At 43.0% G+C, this 16163-nt stretch overlaps 1 protein-coding gene across 1 annotated transcript; it reads right to left on the bottom strand.

Annotated features, from left to right (window-relative positions):
• Nucleotides 1–234: 234 nt before the first annotated feature.
• LOC124131009 (fibrillin-3-like) lies at nt 235–14289 on the bottom strand. Its single transcript, XM_046494072.2, has 8 exons — nt 13952–14289; nt 9536–9667; nt 7204–7320; nt 6037–6165; nt 5013–5153; nt 4238–4396; nt 1962–2087; nt 235–658 (listed from the first exon to the last, which is right to left on the bottom strand). The coding sequence occupies exons 1-8, from the start codon at nt 14001–14003 to the stop codon at nt 582–584; spliced, it is 933 nt and encodes a 310-aa protein (XP_046350028.2). The 5' UTR covers nt 14004–14289; the 3' UTR covers nt 235–581.
• Nucleotides 14290–16163: the final 1874 nt, after the last annotated feature.

Genomic DNA, 16163 nt, shown 5'->3' with positions numbered 1-16163 from the left:
AACGTTTAAAGATGGTACTTGTTGTTACCCTGTCTGGCGCTCGGCATTAAAGAGCTAAAATAAGGACTGGTCGGCTCGGAGTCAGTATACTGTGTCTGAGTGGGGTATTCATGTTAAACTGCGGCATGGTATCTCAGTGAGCTAGCACTATACATCGACATCAGTCCGGACTAGTACAAGCAGCCACACACATACATACACGTGCATGCACGTCGCTATATAAGTGCAATAATCTTGGACGCGACGTTAAACCCCATTTCACCTCACCTCACCTCACCTCACCTGTCTGCTATGTATGGAACCCTAGAAGGGACATTGTCACGATATCGCTCTTTGTTTATTATTATTGTGCCTGTTTTTTTAAGGGAGACAATTCAACAATGTCCCTTCCAGAATTGCGTACAATTGTCATGATGAGGAAAACACGATGCAAACGTACACCATTCAATGGTGCAACATATTCATTATAATACACAAATGTTTTCATAGGTTGAACATACTTAACGCAACATACATATATAAATAAGACAGTTCGTGTTATTGACTTATATTATTAAGTTGAAACTGGGCAGTCCACGGATCTAGAAATCTCCCAGAAGTAGAAGTCCCATCGGTGAAGAAAAAATGTCAAAACTGTATCTCCAGGGGTTGTACATCTCTGCAAAAAAAAAATAACATTTACCAAATAACAGATACAGTAAAATACGTTTATAACGAACACGCTTATAACGAACTGACGGATATAACGAACTTAATTTTTGGTCCCGGCGATTTGCTGTATAGATGTTGTATATATGCTTGTAGCGAACTACGGTTATAACGAACTAAAATTAGTAGTCCATTTGAGTTCGTTATAACCGTAGTTTACTGTACACTCAATGTCATTGTTAAAACATAATGCCCTGTTTAGTCGAACATTATCATAATAACAAGAACTGTTTCAATAGACGTGTGTCTGCGCAGGGCGTGGGGTAGACTAGTGGTTAAAAGGTTGGCCCGTCATGCTGAAGGTCCGAGTTCGATTGTCTTTGGACAATTTATTAAGCACCTCAATGGAGGTCAATGCTGTGGTGTGGTTGCTCAAAAGTTTCGCCAAACCAAACAGCCACTCACTCACCCACTCACTGATCATCTCCCTCCGTCCCTCCCTCATCCCTCCCTACCCAACCACATACCTACCACCCACTCATCGATCCCCTCCCTCCTTCCCTCCTCCCTCCGTCCCTCCCTTCCCCCTTCCGCCTCTCACGCAACCACAGACCTACCACTAACTCACCGATCCCCTCCTTCCGTCCCTCGACCCTTCGTTCCTTCCTCACCCCCCTCTCCCCTTCCCTCCCCCACGCACCCACAGACCTACCACCAACTCACCGATCCCCTCCTTCCGTCCCTCGACCCTTCGTTCCTTCCTCACCCCCCTCTCCCCTTCCCTCCCCCACGCACCCACAGACCTACCACCAACTCACCGATCCCCTCCTTCCGTCCCTCGACCCTTCGTTCCTTCCTCACCCCCCTCTCCCCTTCCCTCCCCCACGCACCCACAGACCTACCACCAACTCACCGATCCCCTCCTTCCGTCCCTCGACCCTTCGTTCCTTCCTCACCCCCCTCTCCCCTTCCCTCCCCCACGCACCCACAGACCTACCACCAACTCACCGATCCCCTCCTTCCGTCCCTCGTCCCTTCTTTTCTCCCTCATCCCCCTCTCCCCATCCCTCGCCCACGCACCTACAGACCTACCACCAACTCACCGATCCCCTCCTTCTGTCCCTCGTCCCTCCGTTCCTCCTACATTCCACCCTTCCCCCCTCCTCCACGCACCCACAGACCTACCACCAACTCACCGATCCCCTCCTTCTGTCCCTCGTCCCTCCGTTCCTCCTACATTCCACCCTTCCCCCCTCCCCTACGCACCCACAGACCTACCACCCACTCACTGAGGCCGATAGCACTGCACTTACCGACACAGCGTGATGGGTAATGAGGATGCGGCCGGAATCCAGGATAGCAGATACACTTCCGGCGACCATTATACTCTCTAGCACAGTAGCCGTTCAGACATCCACTCACATCGCAACCCCATTGAACTGGCAAATAAAACCTGGCATATTATATACCAAACACATGTTTAATACATATACTCGTATTTCGTACTCATCGTTGTCGTCATGGCGACACGAGGAATTAATGCATAATGCCAATACCATACATGTAGTTAGGACTTTACTATCAAGTATTGTGGACGTTATGATGACACCATTGTGGATTTAACGTATAATGGCAGGACCCGAGTTTGGACGTTACTGACAATCATTGTTGACGTCATGATGACGCCATTGTGGATTTAACGTCTAATGACAGGACCCCAGTTAATAAACCAATAACAGTCATTGTTGATATTATGATGACGCCATTGTGGATTTAACGTCTTATGACAGGACCCCAGTTAGTAAATCAATAACAATCATTGTTGATATTATGATGACGCCATTGTAGATTTAACCTGTAAAGACAGGACTCTTGTTGATAAGTTTATGACAATCATTGTTGACGTCATGATAACTGCATTGTGGATTTAATGTGTAATGATAGGACCCTAGTTTGGACGTTACTAACAAGCATTGCTGACGTTACGATGATGCCATTGTGGATTTAACGTGTAATTCCAGGATTGTAGTTAGGACGTTATTGACAAGCATTGCTGGCGTTACGATGACGCCATTGTAGATTTAACGAGTAACGAGCTCTACCTTGTATGTTTTTGTCTATGTATATTTAACGTTAAACTCCCTCAGGACTAGTTAGTTGGTAACCAATAAACCACTTGGGCCTTTGTTGTATACGTTCCTTATTAGGAGTCAGGAGTCTAGGAACCCAGCGTGCCGAAACCTTTCCTCAGAATGTTCTCAACTCTCCCTCATGGGAGTTACCTACTGTATTGGCCATGTGACGTGTGGTGAGTCGGTGAGGTGAGGTGAAATGGGTTAAACGTCGCGTCCAAGATTATTGCACTTATATAGCGACGTGCATGTACGTGTGTGTGTGTGTGTGTGGCTGCTTGTACTAGTCCGGACTGATGCCGATTTATAGTGCTAGCTCACTGAGATACCATGCTGCAGTTTAACATGAATACCCCACTCAGACACAGTATACTGACTCCGAGCCGACCAGTCCTTGTTTTAGCCCCTTAATGCCGAGCGCCAGACAGGGTAACAACAAGTACCATCTTTTAACGTCTTTTAGTATGACGTGGCCGGGTATCGAACCCCGGACCTTCCGCTCTCCGGGCGGACGCTCTACCACTAGACCACGGAGGCGGCCGTGTGGTGAGTCGTCGATCATCTATATACATATCCCCGAAGGTCTTCCTGATCTGGGATCATCTTGGATACGCTCTGTCTCCTTTGACAGTGACAAGGTTTGGAGCAACATGCCGTAAAGTCACCATTTCCATATGGATGGCTGTTAGTGTCAGCCCTTTCGGTTGGAGATAGTTGATTACCATTTTGTCCCTTACCATCAACAGAGAATACCAAGTGACGTTGTTGCCTGAATAAATATGCTGCCTATAGTGTATTGGTTCAAATGCAGCCTGTTAGCATGGGCAGTAGTGTGCTGAATACACGCAAACAAGGACGTTCGATGCATCCTTCGTAGTTAGGATCATAACTTTTCAACCCCCATTCGTAAGTTTTGTTTGTTTGTTTGTTTGTTTGTTTGTTTGTTCGTTGTTTAACGCCGCACTCAGCAATATTCCAGCTATAAGACGATAAATAATCGAGTCTGGACCAGGCAATCCAGTGATTGACATCATGCGCATCGATCCACGCAATTGGGACACGATGACATGCATCAACCGGGACTTAGCAAGCCTGACCACCCGATCCCGTAAGTCGCCTCTTAAGACAAGCATAGTCGCCTTTTACGGCAAGCACGGCTTGCTGAAGACCTATTTTACCCCGGATCTTCACGGGTTACCAGGGCACTTTAACACTTTAGCATTAACGAAGGAAACGTGACTCATCAGTGAAGATGACCCGTCTCCACGTGTTGTCCACTGCAAACGCTGTCTGTATCACTGAAGACGACATGTGTCACCCGATGCGTTGCTGAAGACCTATTCCACCCCGGATCTTCACGGGTCACCTTTCGTACGTGATGTGCGGTCTTTCTGTGGTCCGCACTGTCAGATGTATGTTATATATGTGGATGAGGTGCTGAAGGCGTGGCTACTCACCTGGTTTGTATATCTTCACACACACGCTGCTGCTAGCTGGTGACAGTTGGTAGCCAGGGTCACAGATACAGCGTGGAGCCCCTGACACGTCAGTGCCACAGCGACCGTTGGTGCAGACCGTCCACTGGCATACATTGATTGCATTTGTGGAGGACTGTCCTGAAACGTTTCCTTTGGAGTTGAATATTTCATTTGCATTATTACGATAATTATTATTATCAAATCGCACTATGTGGCATGAAAGTATCTATACGCACTACATATGTAGTGACTACATAGCACTTTTCGTCACGCTAGTCACTACGCATCACAACAACGTCACATCAAACTGTAAGTCAGAACATGCATACAGTAAGATCCTGTGTTTCCGGACGCCGCCGTTCCCCTTTATCGGAATAAAACTATTCCCCGATGTTTTAGTTAGGGGTACGGGGTGTTCCCGTTCAGTCATGTATAAACATTCGTAATCGTCCAGTGCAGGGTTTCCGAATTAACGAGTTTCACTTAATGCCTAACCGACCCATGAAGATCCAGGTAGAGCATAGGTCTTCAGCAATCCATGCTTGTCGTAAGAGGCAACTAACGGGATCGGGTGGTCAGGCTTGCTGACTCGGTTGATGCATGTCATCGTATCCCAATTGCATAGATCGATGCTCATGATGTCAATCACTGGATTGTCTGGCCCAGACTCAATTATTTACAGACCGCCGTCATATAGCTGGAATATTGCTGAGTGCCGCGCTAAACAACAAAAAACAAACGACGTATGGCTAACCTTGTGTGACGGGGACACATACAGTGCGGTCCGTTGTTGACAGAGTGTATCCCATGAGACACTGGCAGCCGTACACGCCGTTCCTGTTGATACACACGCCGTACTGACAGTTCCGGGTCGTGCAGTCTACTGTCATGGAGGCTGGAATTGGAGAAAGAATATAATACAGAATTACAAAATTTAACTTAAGAGCGGTTGTTTTTTAAATAAGGAATGATCGAAATAAACGTCTGGCGTGACATTTACCTGACGACTGGGGTGACATATGTATCTCATTTAAGGGTGAACATTTACCTGAAGTCAGGGGTACCATTTACCTGACGTCTAGGGTAACATTTACTTAAAGTCATGGTTAACAATGACCTAAAGTCCTGTGTGACATTCACAAAAAGTCTGGGGCGCATCTACCTGGCGCCTGATGTAACATTTACCTGAAGTCAGGGTTAACATTTTCCTGGAGTTGGGTTAACATTTACCTGAAGTCAGGGGTAACATTGACCTGAAGTCAGGGGTAACATTTACCTGAAGTCAGGGGTAACATTTACCTGAAGTTGGGTTAACATTTACCTTAAGTCAGGGGTAACATTTACCTGAAGTCAAAGGTAACATTTACCTGAAGTTGGGTTAACATTTACCTGAAGTCAGGGTTAACATTTACCTGAAGTCAGGGGTAACATTTACCTGAAGTTGGGTTAACATTTACCTGAAATCAGGGGTACCATTTACCTTACGTCTAGGGTAACATTTACTTAAAGTCATGGTTAACAATGACCTAAAGTCCTGTGTGACATTCACAAAAAGTCTGGGGTAACATCTACCTGGCGCCTGAGGTAACATTTACCTGAAGTCAGGGTTAACATTTTCCTGGAGTTGGGTTAACATTAACCTGAAGTCAGGGGTAACATTTACCTGAAGTCAGTGGTAACATTTACCTGAAGCCAGGGTTAACATTTACCTGAAGTCAGGGGTAACATTTACCTGAAGTCAGGGGTAACATTTACCTGAAGTCAGGGGTAACATTTACCTGACGAGTTGCATTTGATGAGACCAGATGCTGAGGAGATGACAACGGTGCACACGCACACCTTGCTCCCGTCCGTGTTGGTCCGACAGTATCCTTTGGGGCACGGCGTGTCTGGGCAGTTCTCGGGCGCTTCATGGAAAACAGCAGAAATTATTTTCAACTGTCGTTTAAATTCATTTCATATTTATCCAAATAAATTCAGATCAGTATTCTACGTCTAATACTTCCAGTTATATCCCAGCTATCTCACGACGACCTGTGACTAATCGAGACTGGGCCAGGCAAACCAGTTACTGACAGCAGGATCTATTCCGTCAGTACATGGGGCGCACATTTTAACCCTCTCTTCATTCTACTCAACTGTATTGATATTCATAAGGTGGGATAGGACAGTATAAGTTTTAGCAGGATCACTCGAGGTACATGAGTTCTAGGTCTTTAGGTTTTATACCACTCACGTGGGAAGTATAAACTCCATGTAATCCGAGTCAGCCCGCTTCAACGAATTTATGTTACCGACATGTTTTAATGTGACATTGTAAAATAACACAAATTCAATATTAATAGAAAACAGCTGTTGGATTGAGCTGAGGTTAACTTGTGTTATGTCACGTGACTTCCATTGACTCGGAAAAAAGCGTGCGGCTTTTTGCTTTGAAGCGGGTATAAGGGATTTATTCTGCCTATCAGAAATCCACGTGCAGCCTGTAGTGCTCCTGGCGGGGTATAAGAGATTTATTGCCCCGCTGAGAATTGTATTACCCTCCAAGGCGGGTTACACTGTATATTATCAAGATCACGTGTACCAATCAGATCACATCATTCTGACATGAAGGTAAGATGAAGTATTTTATCAAGATCACGTTGACCCAGTAAGATCTCATCATTCTGACATGGGGGTAGATAAACTATTTATCAAGACCACGTGGACCAATCAGATCTCATTATTCTGACATGGAGATATGATACCGTATTTTATCAAGATCACATGGACCAATCAGATCTCATCATTCTGACATGGAGATCTGACTATCACGTTGACCAATCAGATCTCATCATTCTGACATGGAGGTAAGAAAAATATTGTATTTAGATCACGTGGACCAATCAGATCTCGATATTCTGACATGGAGGTATGGTACAGTTTATTATACAGTTATATATCACCTGGCACACACTTGTTGTCATCCTGAGACAGGACGAACCCAGCCTTGCACGTGCATCCATAAGATCCGTCACGCCCAGCCTCGCACGTGCCGTCCGTGCATCCAGTGAACCTACAATCTGTCAATCATCTTTTGTAAGATAAATATATGAAATGAGATAGGATTACATCTTATATAATCGTACGGTGTGCGATTAAATTCTTTTACCTATCACCGTGCAGTATCATCAGCCGTAGGCATACATATACACATGTTCAATAAACAACATCCGGAAAAAAATACACGCTCAAGCTCGCACTCAGAAAAGCAAGTATACTTTGATACCAAGTAAGTGGAGTTTCCTACGGATTTTTGTCGCCTCTGCTTGGGGGGATTGTTTCATCGGGGAGGCTATGTTAGGCGCGAGTATAGAGAGCCCTGAAACCTTGACCTTACCTTCAATGAAGAAGGTAAGAAAATGCCTACAGCATTCAACCAAGCGAGCTGATATTCTTATTTCCTCTAATTCCATGTCGTTTGCTGTAAATACATACAAGTACGCCGGCGAATATAGATCTTGTCATATTTCTTGTAAATTGAAAGTAGAAATATTTAATCTGAGATGCGAGTTGGAAAATATTCCGTTATGATCCTACAGCCACTGTTACATTCTGCACCACCTACAAACAAATTAATTCATACATTGTATTGTTTGTACGTTTTTTACGTTGTTTTAGACCCGTGAAGATCCGAGGTAAGAATAGGTCTACAGCAACCCATACAACAGGCGACTAACGGGATCGAGTAGTCAGGCGGATTCATACAGTTTGCACATCGGTTTTTCAATTCATACCTCAATGAACCGGGGAAAAAATATAGTCAATCCTTAAAACAGCATGGTCTGGGATGTTTTTCATAAATCAAAATGGAATATCAGGGCACGTGATAAGCAAGCCAGGCTCGAACACCTTTAAAGACCTTCACGTGGTTAAGCAGTAGTTCGGGCTCCGCGGTCTAGAGATCGAGTCGAAGCTCGGTCGTCTCCAGTTGTCCCATTCGTGACCAACTCGTATTATTCCGGGACAAGCCGAATAGCGACTCGGGCCCCTCTCGTGGCCATTTTTGCGACCGGGTCCGTCTTAGCGCAAACGGGCATACCTAAAACAATTGTCAACTCGTTGCGTAATGGTTCACACATTTTCCCCATATATTATATATATTTCCGATGCAATTTAAACACTTCGGGACGTGCGGAATTATACAGTATGATTGAACACATTTAACTGTGTCTTTGGTATATTTTTAGATGCAAGACATATGTAAAATCAAAAATTATTTCTGAGGGATTCTTTGACGAAGAACTTGAAATCATACGCGTATTCTGATTGGTTTGTCGTATTTTCGCACATAACATTCATCGATAGGGGGACGATTCTTCTTGCAGGTGACGGAAAGGGGCGAGTGGTGACGAATGCAGTTGACGGAAAGGGGCGAGTGGTGACGAATGCAGTTGTCCATTCTTTATCGAGTCTAGTTAGTTTTTTTATTCAGGGACGGGCTGAACTGCAGTAAAGTGTTTGTGAATATCAAACCTCGTGTTTCGTTAATTCTTGTATTGGGGTGAACCAGTACACGAATATCTATGCAGGTAATTAGGAGCCATGGTCCTCGGACACATCACTTCTAGACTTGCAGCATGGCCCACTTGCACAAAGCGATCTTAGCGCTAAGATGATCGTAACTCCCATACTTCAACATAGGCTTACAAATGTCAGTATCACAGTGGCGACGAAGCTAGCTTCTAAACGTCCTAAATTTGGAAACCACAAACTTAGTTACAATAGTATTTCGCGAACACCTGGTGTCATCACTGATTTTCAGTGATCCATTCATATATGTTTCACCGCTGCTCTGCCTTTAACGCCTGTCTCGGCGGATAGTGAGTGAGTGAGTTGGGTTTAACGCCGCTTTTAACAGTATCACAGCTATATCGCGGCGTGTCAGCTTAATGTGGGAGGAAAGCCCGAAGTGATGCAGGTCTCAGACGTTTACCACTTCGGAGAAACCCACGAGCACGGGTATGGTGCTGACAAACCTAGAAACATAATCGGGGCAAACCGGGATTCGAACCAAAAATCATAGGTTTCTGGCGTGCCCAGGGGACGCAACTCTGCACAGCGAATCGCGGCGCCCTAGACGACTGGGCCACCCGTGCCCCCGTCTCGGCGGATAATCGTGACTGGTTGTTCTCTGTCGTTGGTCAACATTTTATATTTGTAAAATATTACAGACATTAGAATATTTTTGAAATATGAGAATTATGTTATGTTATATTATTTTTTACTTATTCTCACCCGACTCTGCTACACACTGTGTCGCCGTCCCCTGGAAGCCGTCGGTGCAGGAACAGCGCACGTTGCCGCTCCCATAGTCTATACATATACCGGCATCGCCACACCCAGAAGACATGCAGCTCCCAGACGTCCCTGTGAACCACGACAGTCATTGCTGGTCAATTCAAATGTTTTTTGTATGAAAGACCACAGACCCAAATACATGAAATGCATACACTATAGTACAGGATCGTTTTACAAATAGATTCACATGTTTCATAAGAGTACATTTCTGTTCCTGAAGGTATATTTGAGATAAAACATGACAGATTTTAAACCTTTATCATTCGGGGTTGCCACCATCTTCCCGTTGCAAGGGCGTTAACTGACTATAACTAGTTTCCACCCTTGCCAAACTAAAGTACTCATGGAAATGAGAATAAACTGTTTTGCTGGATTTAATAATCGACACAAAGCATTACATAGATGTAAATACGAAATAACAAAACAACTGGAAAAGTACTAGTCTGGATTTGCTAGTTTTATCTCAGTGCTCAATACAAAATGTACTTTACAGGAGGTAATTTGTAGGCACTTTCAACATTCAAAATAAAACTAAGTCCAAATTGACATGGCAGAAACAGGCTATAGGCATTATGCAAATTAGCCTGGAAAAAGTTATCAAAACAACAATAAAAATAACAGCTATGTTTATGTACATAATAATAATGACATGTAAGTTGTTGTTTGAGAAGGGAATATGTTACTTTTACGTTCTGATATTTTGACGATGATTCACTATCCCACAATGTCACTCACAAATCACTAACCACTGACAAATCACATGCACGTGGGTTTCAAGCACATGTTTTCACCTGTCGTCAAGGTGTCATAGGTCATGGACATTCACCTTGATCTACTAACATCTGGTTATGCTCAGTTTCACAATAGTCTGTTTTGTTCATATTTTTACACACTTTTACGTGTAAAAAGACATAAAAACCTTTGATACGCTGTATTTGTGCCAAGGCCCAATTAGTACTAATTGAGTTGTTTGAATATTTATATATTTTGTATATTGACTGCATTTATTTAAAATTTGAGATCGAAAAAACAGTTTTTTTTCATTTCCGTGAGTACTTTTTAGGCTTGATATTCGTGGCTCGGTCGTAGCGCCATCTAGTGGCTATTACGAGTTATGTCCCTTCTATGTCCCTCCTATTGACCACTCAGATCCCATCTCTCATATCAATTGTATTTGCTTCAAACAAAACGGCGGCGCCCAATCAAGTCGATCTGATCGATAGTCAAGATCTCTGTTGTAACAAAACGGATCTTACCTCGCGAAGTACATCAAATGACTTGTGCACCTCGATAAAAACATGAAAAGATTTAGAAAATATATATGTTGACGCCCAGTTGACGGTTTGAGATTTGCAAATCCTGGGGTCGACGGAAATCTGGACGTTGAAATCCATGTTGTTTACGGGATGTATTGTTCGTTGCGCGATTTTGATTGGACCATGCATATAAGTTCAGCCAAATTGTAACTCCGGAATTCCAGCCTAGTTCGACAAGGGTTAAAACTGGACTTCTATAGGTGAGTAAATTGTTGGACTGAACGTCGGATACATATTTATATTTGGCATGTATTGCTTTCGAATGTCACCAAAGGATGGACATAATATGGCGAAGTTATACAGCTCTTTGATATTGTTTAGGTTCAAGATTTACATTTCAGATTAACATTTCAGATTTACATTTTAGATTTACATTTCAGATTTACATTTTAGATTTACATTACAGATTTACATTTCAGATTTACAATTCAGATTTACATTTTAGATTTACATTTTAGATTTACATTACAGATTTACATTTCAGATTTACAATTCAGATTTACATTTTAGATTTACATTTCAGATTTACATTTCAGATTAACATTTCAGATTTACATTTTAGATTTACAATTCAGATTTACATTTTAGATTTACATTTCAGATTTACATTTTATATTAACATTTCAGATTTACATTTCAGATTTACATTTCAGATTTACATTTTAGATTTACAATTCAGATTTTGTGTTACCCTTGTACATCGAACTCGAGCATGAGCAACTTCTGTTAGTTACCAGCGGGTTGTACGGGAATTTCCGAGTTGAATAATCTTGTAGTGAGTGAGTGAGTATTTTAAACAGTATGCCTGTTATATCTAGGCGTGCCAGCTTGATGTGGGAGGAAAGCCCGGAGTGATTCAGGTCTTAGGCGTATACCTCTTTTGTGAAGCCCACTAGCATTGTTATGATGCTGACAAACCTAGAAACATTATCGAGGTAAACCGAGATTCGAACCCGAATAGTCTTGTACACCATCCCATCGAAGCCTGTAAAACCCATTACACCATCTTCTGACTTCGTGCGGTTTATGGTTCGAGAGTATGATGTTAAGTTGATGTGAGTGAGTATGGTCTTACACCGCTTTTAGCAATATTCCAGCAATATGACGACGGGGGACACCAGAAATAGGCTACATTGTGCCTATGTGGGGAATCGAACTTGGGTCTTCAGCGTGACGAGCGAACCCTTTAACCACTAAGCTACCCCACCGCCCGAGTTGATGTGAAGTTTCAAAACGTGTATAAAGAAGATCAACACCAAGTTACAGTTGCTCATGATGTCAATCACTGGATTATCTGGTCCAGACTCGATTATTTACAGACCGCCGTCATATGGCTGGAATATTGCTGAGTGCGGCGTTCAACTACAAATAAATAAACAAACAAACAAACAAAAAATGTTGCCCTGGTATGCAAGATCCCTTCATCTGTCACACACTGAACATGACTGGGATGAAATGGACCGACGTTTGCGACGTCTTCCAAATCACACAGCAACGCTGCAGGAAGTTCCTGAGTTCCGTCTTATCCTTCCCAGAAATGAAATACCATTTTCTTCACCGTTTAGTGGCCTCAATTCGGCGTAGGTGCCAGGCCTGCATCAATGCACAGGGTGGACACACGCCCTGCTGACTGTGTGACAGGCCTGCATCAATGCACACGGTGGACACACGCCCTGCTGACTGTGTGACAGGCCTGCATCAATGCACACGGTGGACACACCCCCTGCTGACTGTGTGACAGGCCTGCATCAATGCACACGGTGGACACACGCCCTGCTGACTGTGTGACAGGCCTGCATCAATGCACACGGTGGACACACGCCCTGCTGACTGCGTGACAGGCCTGCATCAATACACACGATGGACACACGCCCCACTGACTGAATAATAATCAGTCTCGATTATCTGACGAAACGGACTCCGTTGAGACAACGGGCAAAATAGTGAGGTGAGGTGAATTGGGTTTAACGTCGCGTCCAAGATTATTGCACTTCTAGAGCGACATGCATGCACATGCGTGTGTGTGTGTGTGTGTGTGTGCGTGTGTGTGTGTGTGTGTGTGTGTGTGTGTGTGTGTGTGTGTGTGTGTGTGTGTGTGTTTGTGAGAGAGAGAGAGAGAGAGAGAGAGAGAGAGAGAGAGAGAGAGAGAGAGAGAGAGAGAGAGAGAGTCTGTGTGTCTGTGTGTGTGTGTGTGTGTGTGTGTGTGTGTGTGGCTGGTTGTACTAGTCCGGACTGATGCCGATTAATAGGGCTAGCTCACTGAGAAACCATGCCATAGTTTTACATGAATACCCCACTCAGACACAGTATACTGGCTCAGAGCCGACTAGTCCTTGTTTTAGCCCATTAATGCCGAGCGCCAGACAGGGTAACAACAAGTACCATCGTTTAACGTCTTTTGGTATGACGCGGCCGGGGATTGAACCCCGGACCCTCCGCTCTCCGGGCGGACGCTCTACCACTAGACCACGGATGCGGTCAGCAAATAAAACAATTACAGGAATGGATCTCTGAAAACCAGTGATAGCACCAGGTGTTGGTGGAAAGGCTGAGCATATCAACTTAATTCCATCCACGACAGTAAAACAAATTAACTTATTCTCTTTGGGGGTTTGTCTGTCACAATGCCGTTTGTATGTCAGCATACATAGCGAATCGGGGGAATGCACGCGATTAAGGTTGTTTTGAATCATTTATCAAAATAATAAATATTATAACTGAAATTTGCTCTTAAGGTAAAAATATTTACTTGGTCTTCTGGCATAAAGTGTCAGTGGTTGATTTTCTTCAAATGTTATTGAAATCCCCATCTATTTGAAAGGCTTAAGTTTATCAGTAAAATCCTTAACAAAGTGCGCATGTATACCAGCCAGGGACTAGAAACATTCATTGGATCTGAAAATAGATACATCCGTGCTAATCATTGCGAACCATTCAGGAAGCATCTGTTTTTATACTTTTTAGCAATAATGACCAATCAAAATCCATGTTATGTAAATTATAACCAATATAAAAATACTGATTGATGTCAATTTACCTTGCGCATTAACCGCCAGCCACGAAGTCAGGAAAAGTCCAATCTTCAACATAGTGCTGTCACAATTAACTATACAAAAAAACTCTCTGTATGTGTCAGTAATCTGGCCGGCATTGACCGCTAGTGGACATGTGTCTGTGGACGTGTCAACAACTCTCCGTCTGGGCGTGGTGGAAACATTTTATGATGGAATAATTTTCTCAGTCTAGTCAGAAGCAGGTCGGAGCGTGATTTCCGGAAAAGTCACATGAATGTGCAACCTCATACAAGAGACATGCTGGCCAACTTTTTCACATCTGACTACACATGTATACCACCGCCAAGGAAGAACGTTCCTCAGACATTACCTGTCCGTTAATCCGGCACGGTAATAAATATTTGATCAAGTTTAAAATGCCTTTTAAAGTTCATGATCTGTTGAATTTCCGCCCTTATTTAACTGACAGGCCGTGATGAAGCTGAAATATTCGTCAAACACAACTCAATCACCAACACTGATCCTGCACATTAGTAAGTGAGTATGGTTTTACGCCGTTTTTATCAATATTCCAGCAATATCACGGCGGAGGACACCGGAAATGGTGTTCACACATTGTACCCATGTCGGGTATCGAACCCGGGTCTTTGGCGTGACGAGCTAACGCTTTAACCACTAGGCTACCCGACCGCCCCTCCTGCACATTATTCATAATGGTTCGGTGATAGTAGGGGAGGGCGGGGAAGCCTAGTGGTTAAAGGGTTCGCTCGTCTTTCCGAAGACACGGGTTCAGTTCCCAACATGGGTACAGTGTGAAGACCATTTCTGATGTCCCCCGCCTTGATATTGCTCGAACATTGCTAAAAGCAGCGTAAAACCAAACTCACTCACTCACTCAATGATTAGAAGGCATGAGTGAATGTAACCACATCTTTAACACATAGGGCGTGGACGTATACTTTCAGTTAACATGCGCATGTTTGTTCACTGAAGCACGACTAGCTTTTAAAATGTAAAACAAAGAAAACTGAATGGCAGATGTTGTTTATAACAGTCACCGAGTTGCACATATGCATCTAGACGAGACAGCAGGTATTTACGCCATTGTGTAACACGCCCAGTAAGCGTCACGTTATTCGTTCATGTGTCAACCTTCCCGTTCTTTATTTAAAGGGGAATTAACACTAATGCAATGACGGGAATTGTGTATTAAATGGAATGTTAACCACGGGTAGCCGACCGTCGAAGGCACCTGAACTGGCTGGTAATATGTTAATTGTAAACCGTTAAAAGTAGTTTGATGCACACCAACGTAATAATCATTGTATTACCCATTATTAACAACCAGCTGTATATAAGCAGCAACGTGTTCTATGGAGAGAACAGTGTCGAAAAATATTCACATTACGTCATCTCCTGTATCTCATCTGTATTCCGTCAACAATTGCATCTGTATAACGTCAACAATTGCATCTGTATTACATCAACAATTGCATCTGTATTACGTCAACAATTCATCTGTATTACGTCAACAATTGCATCTGTATTACGTCAACAATCCATGTGTAATACGTCAATAATGTCATCTGCATTACATCAACAATTGTATATGTATTACATCAACAATTGTATCCGTATTACGTCAACAATTGCATCTGTATTACATCAACGATTGTATCTGTAATACAATCAACAATTGTATCTGTATTACATCAACAATTGTATCTGTATTACATCAACAATTGTATCTGTGTTACATCAACAATTGTATCTGTATTACATCAACAGTTGTATCTGCATTACATCAACAATTGCATCTGTATTACATCAACAATTGCATCTGTATTACGTCAACGATCAGTGAGTAATAGTCAACACTTGTATCTACATTACATCAACAATTGTATCTGTATTACGTCAACAATCAGTGAGTAATAGTCAACACTTGTATCTACATTACATCAACAATTGTATCTGTATTACGTCAACAATCAGTGAGTAATAGTCAACAATCGTATCTTCTTACGTCAATAATGTCATCTGTATTACGTCAATAATGTCATCTGCATTACATCAACAATTGTATCTGCATTACATCAACGATTGTATCTGTATTACATCAACAATTGTATCTGCATTACATCAACAATTGCATCTGTATTACATCAACACTTCTATCTGCATTACATCAACGATTGTATCTGTATTACATCAACAATTGCATCTGTATTTCGT

Source organism: Haliotis rufescens, unplaced genomic scaffold, assembly GCF_023055435.1.
Source record: "Haliotis rufescens isolate VD_foot unplaced genomic scaffold, xgHalRufe1.0.p SCAF_10, whole genome shotgun sequence".
Taxonomy (NCBI): Eukaryota; Metazoa; Mollusca; class Gastropoda; order Lepetellida; family Haliotidae; genus Haliotis; species Haliotis rufescens.
This window is presented reverse-complemented; position numbering and strand designations above follow the sequence as displayed.

Bases quoted from the DNA above. Each gene is read 5' to 3' on its own strand.
- LOC124131009 (XM_046494072.2), bottom strand. From the start codon at position 14,003: ATGTTGAAGATTGGACTTTTCCTGACTTCGTGGCTGGCGGTTAATGCG. The intron at 5,154-6,036 runs GTAAATGTTACC...CTCCAATTCCAG, and splicing joins CATCAAATGCAACTCGTCAG to CCTCCATGACAGTAGACTGC. The intron at 2,088-4,237 runs GTGAGTAGCCAC...TTTATTTGCCAG, and splicing joins TGTGAAGATATACAAACCAG to TTCAATGGGGTTGCGATGTG.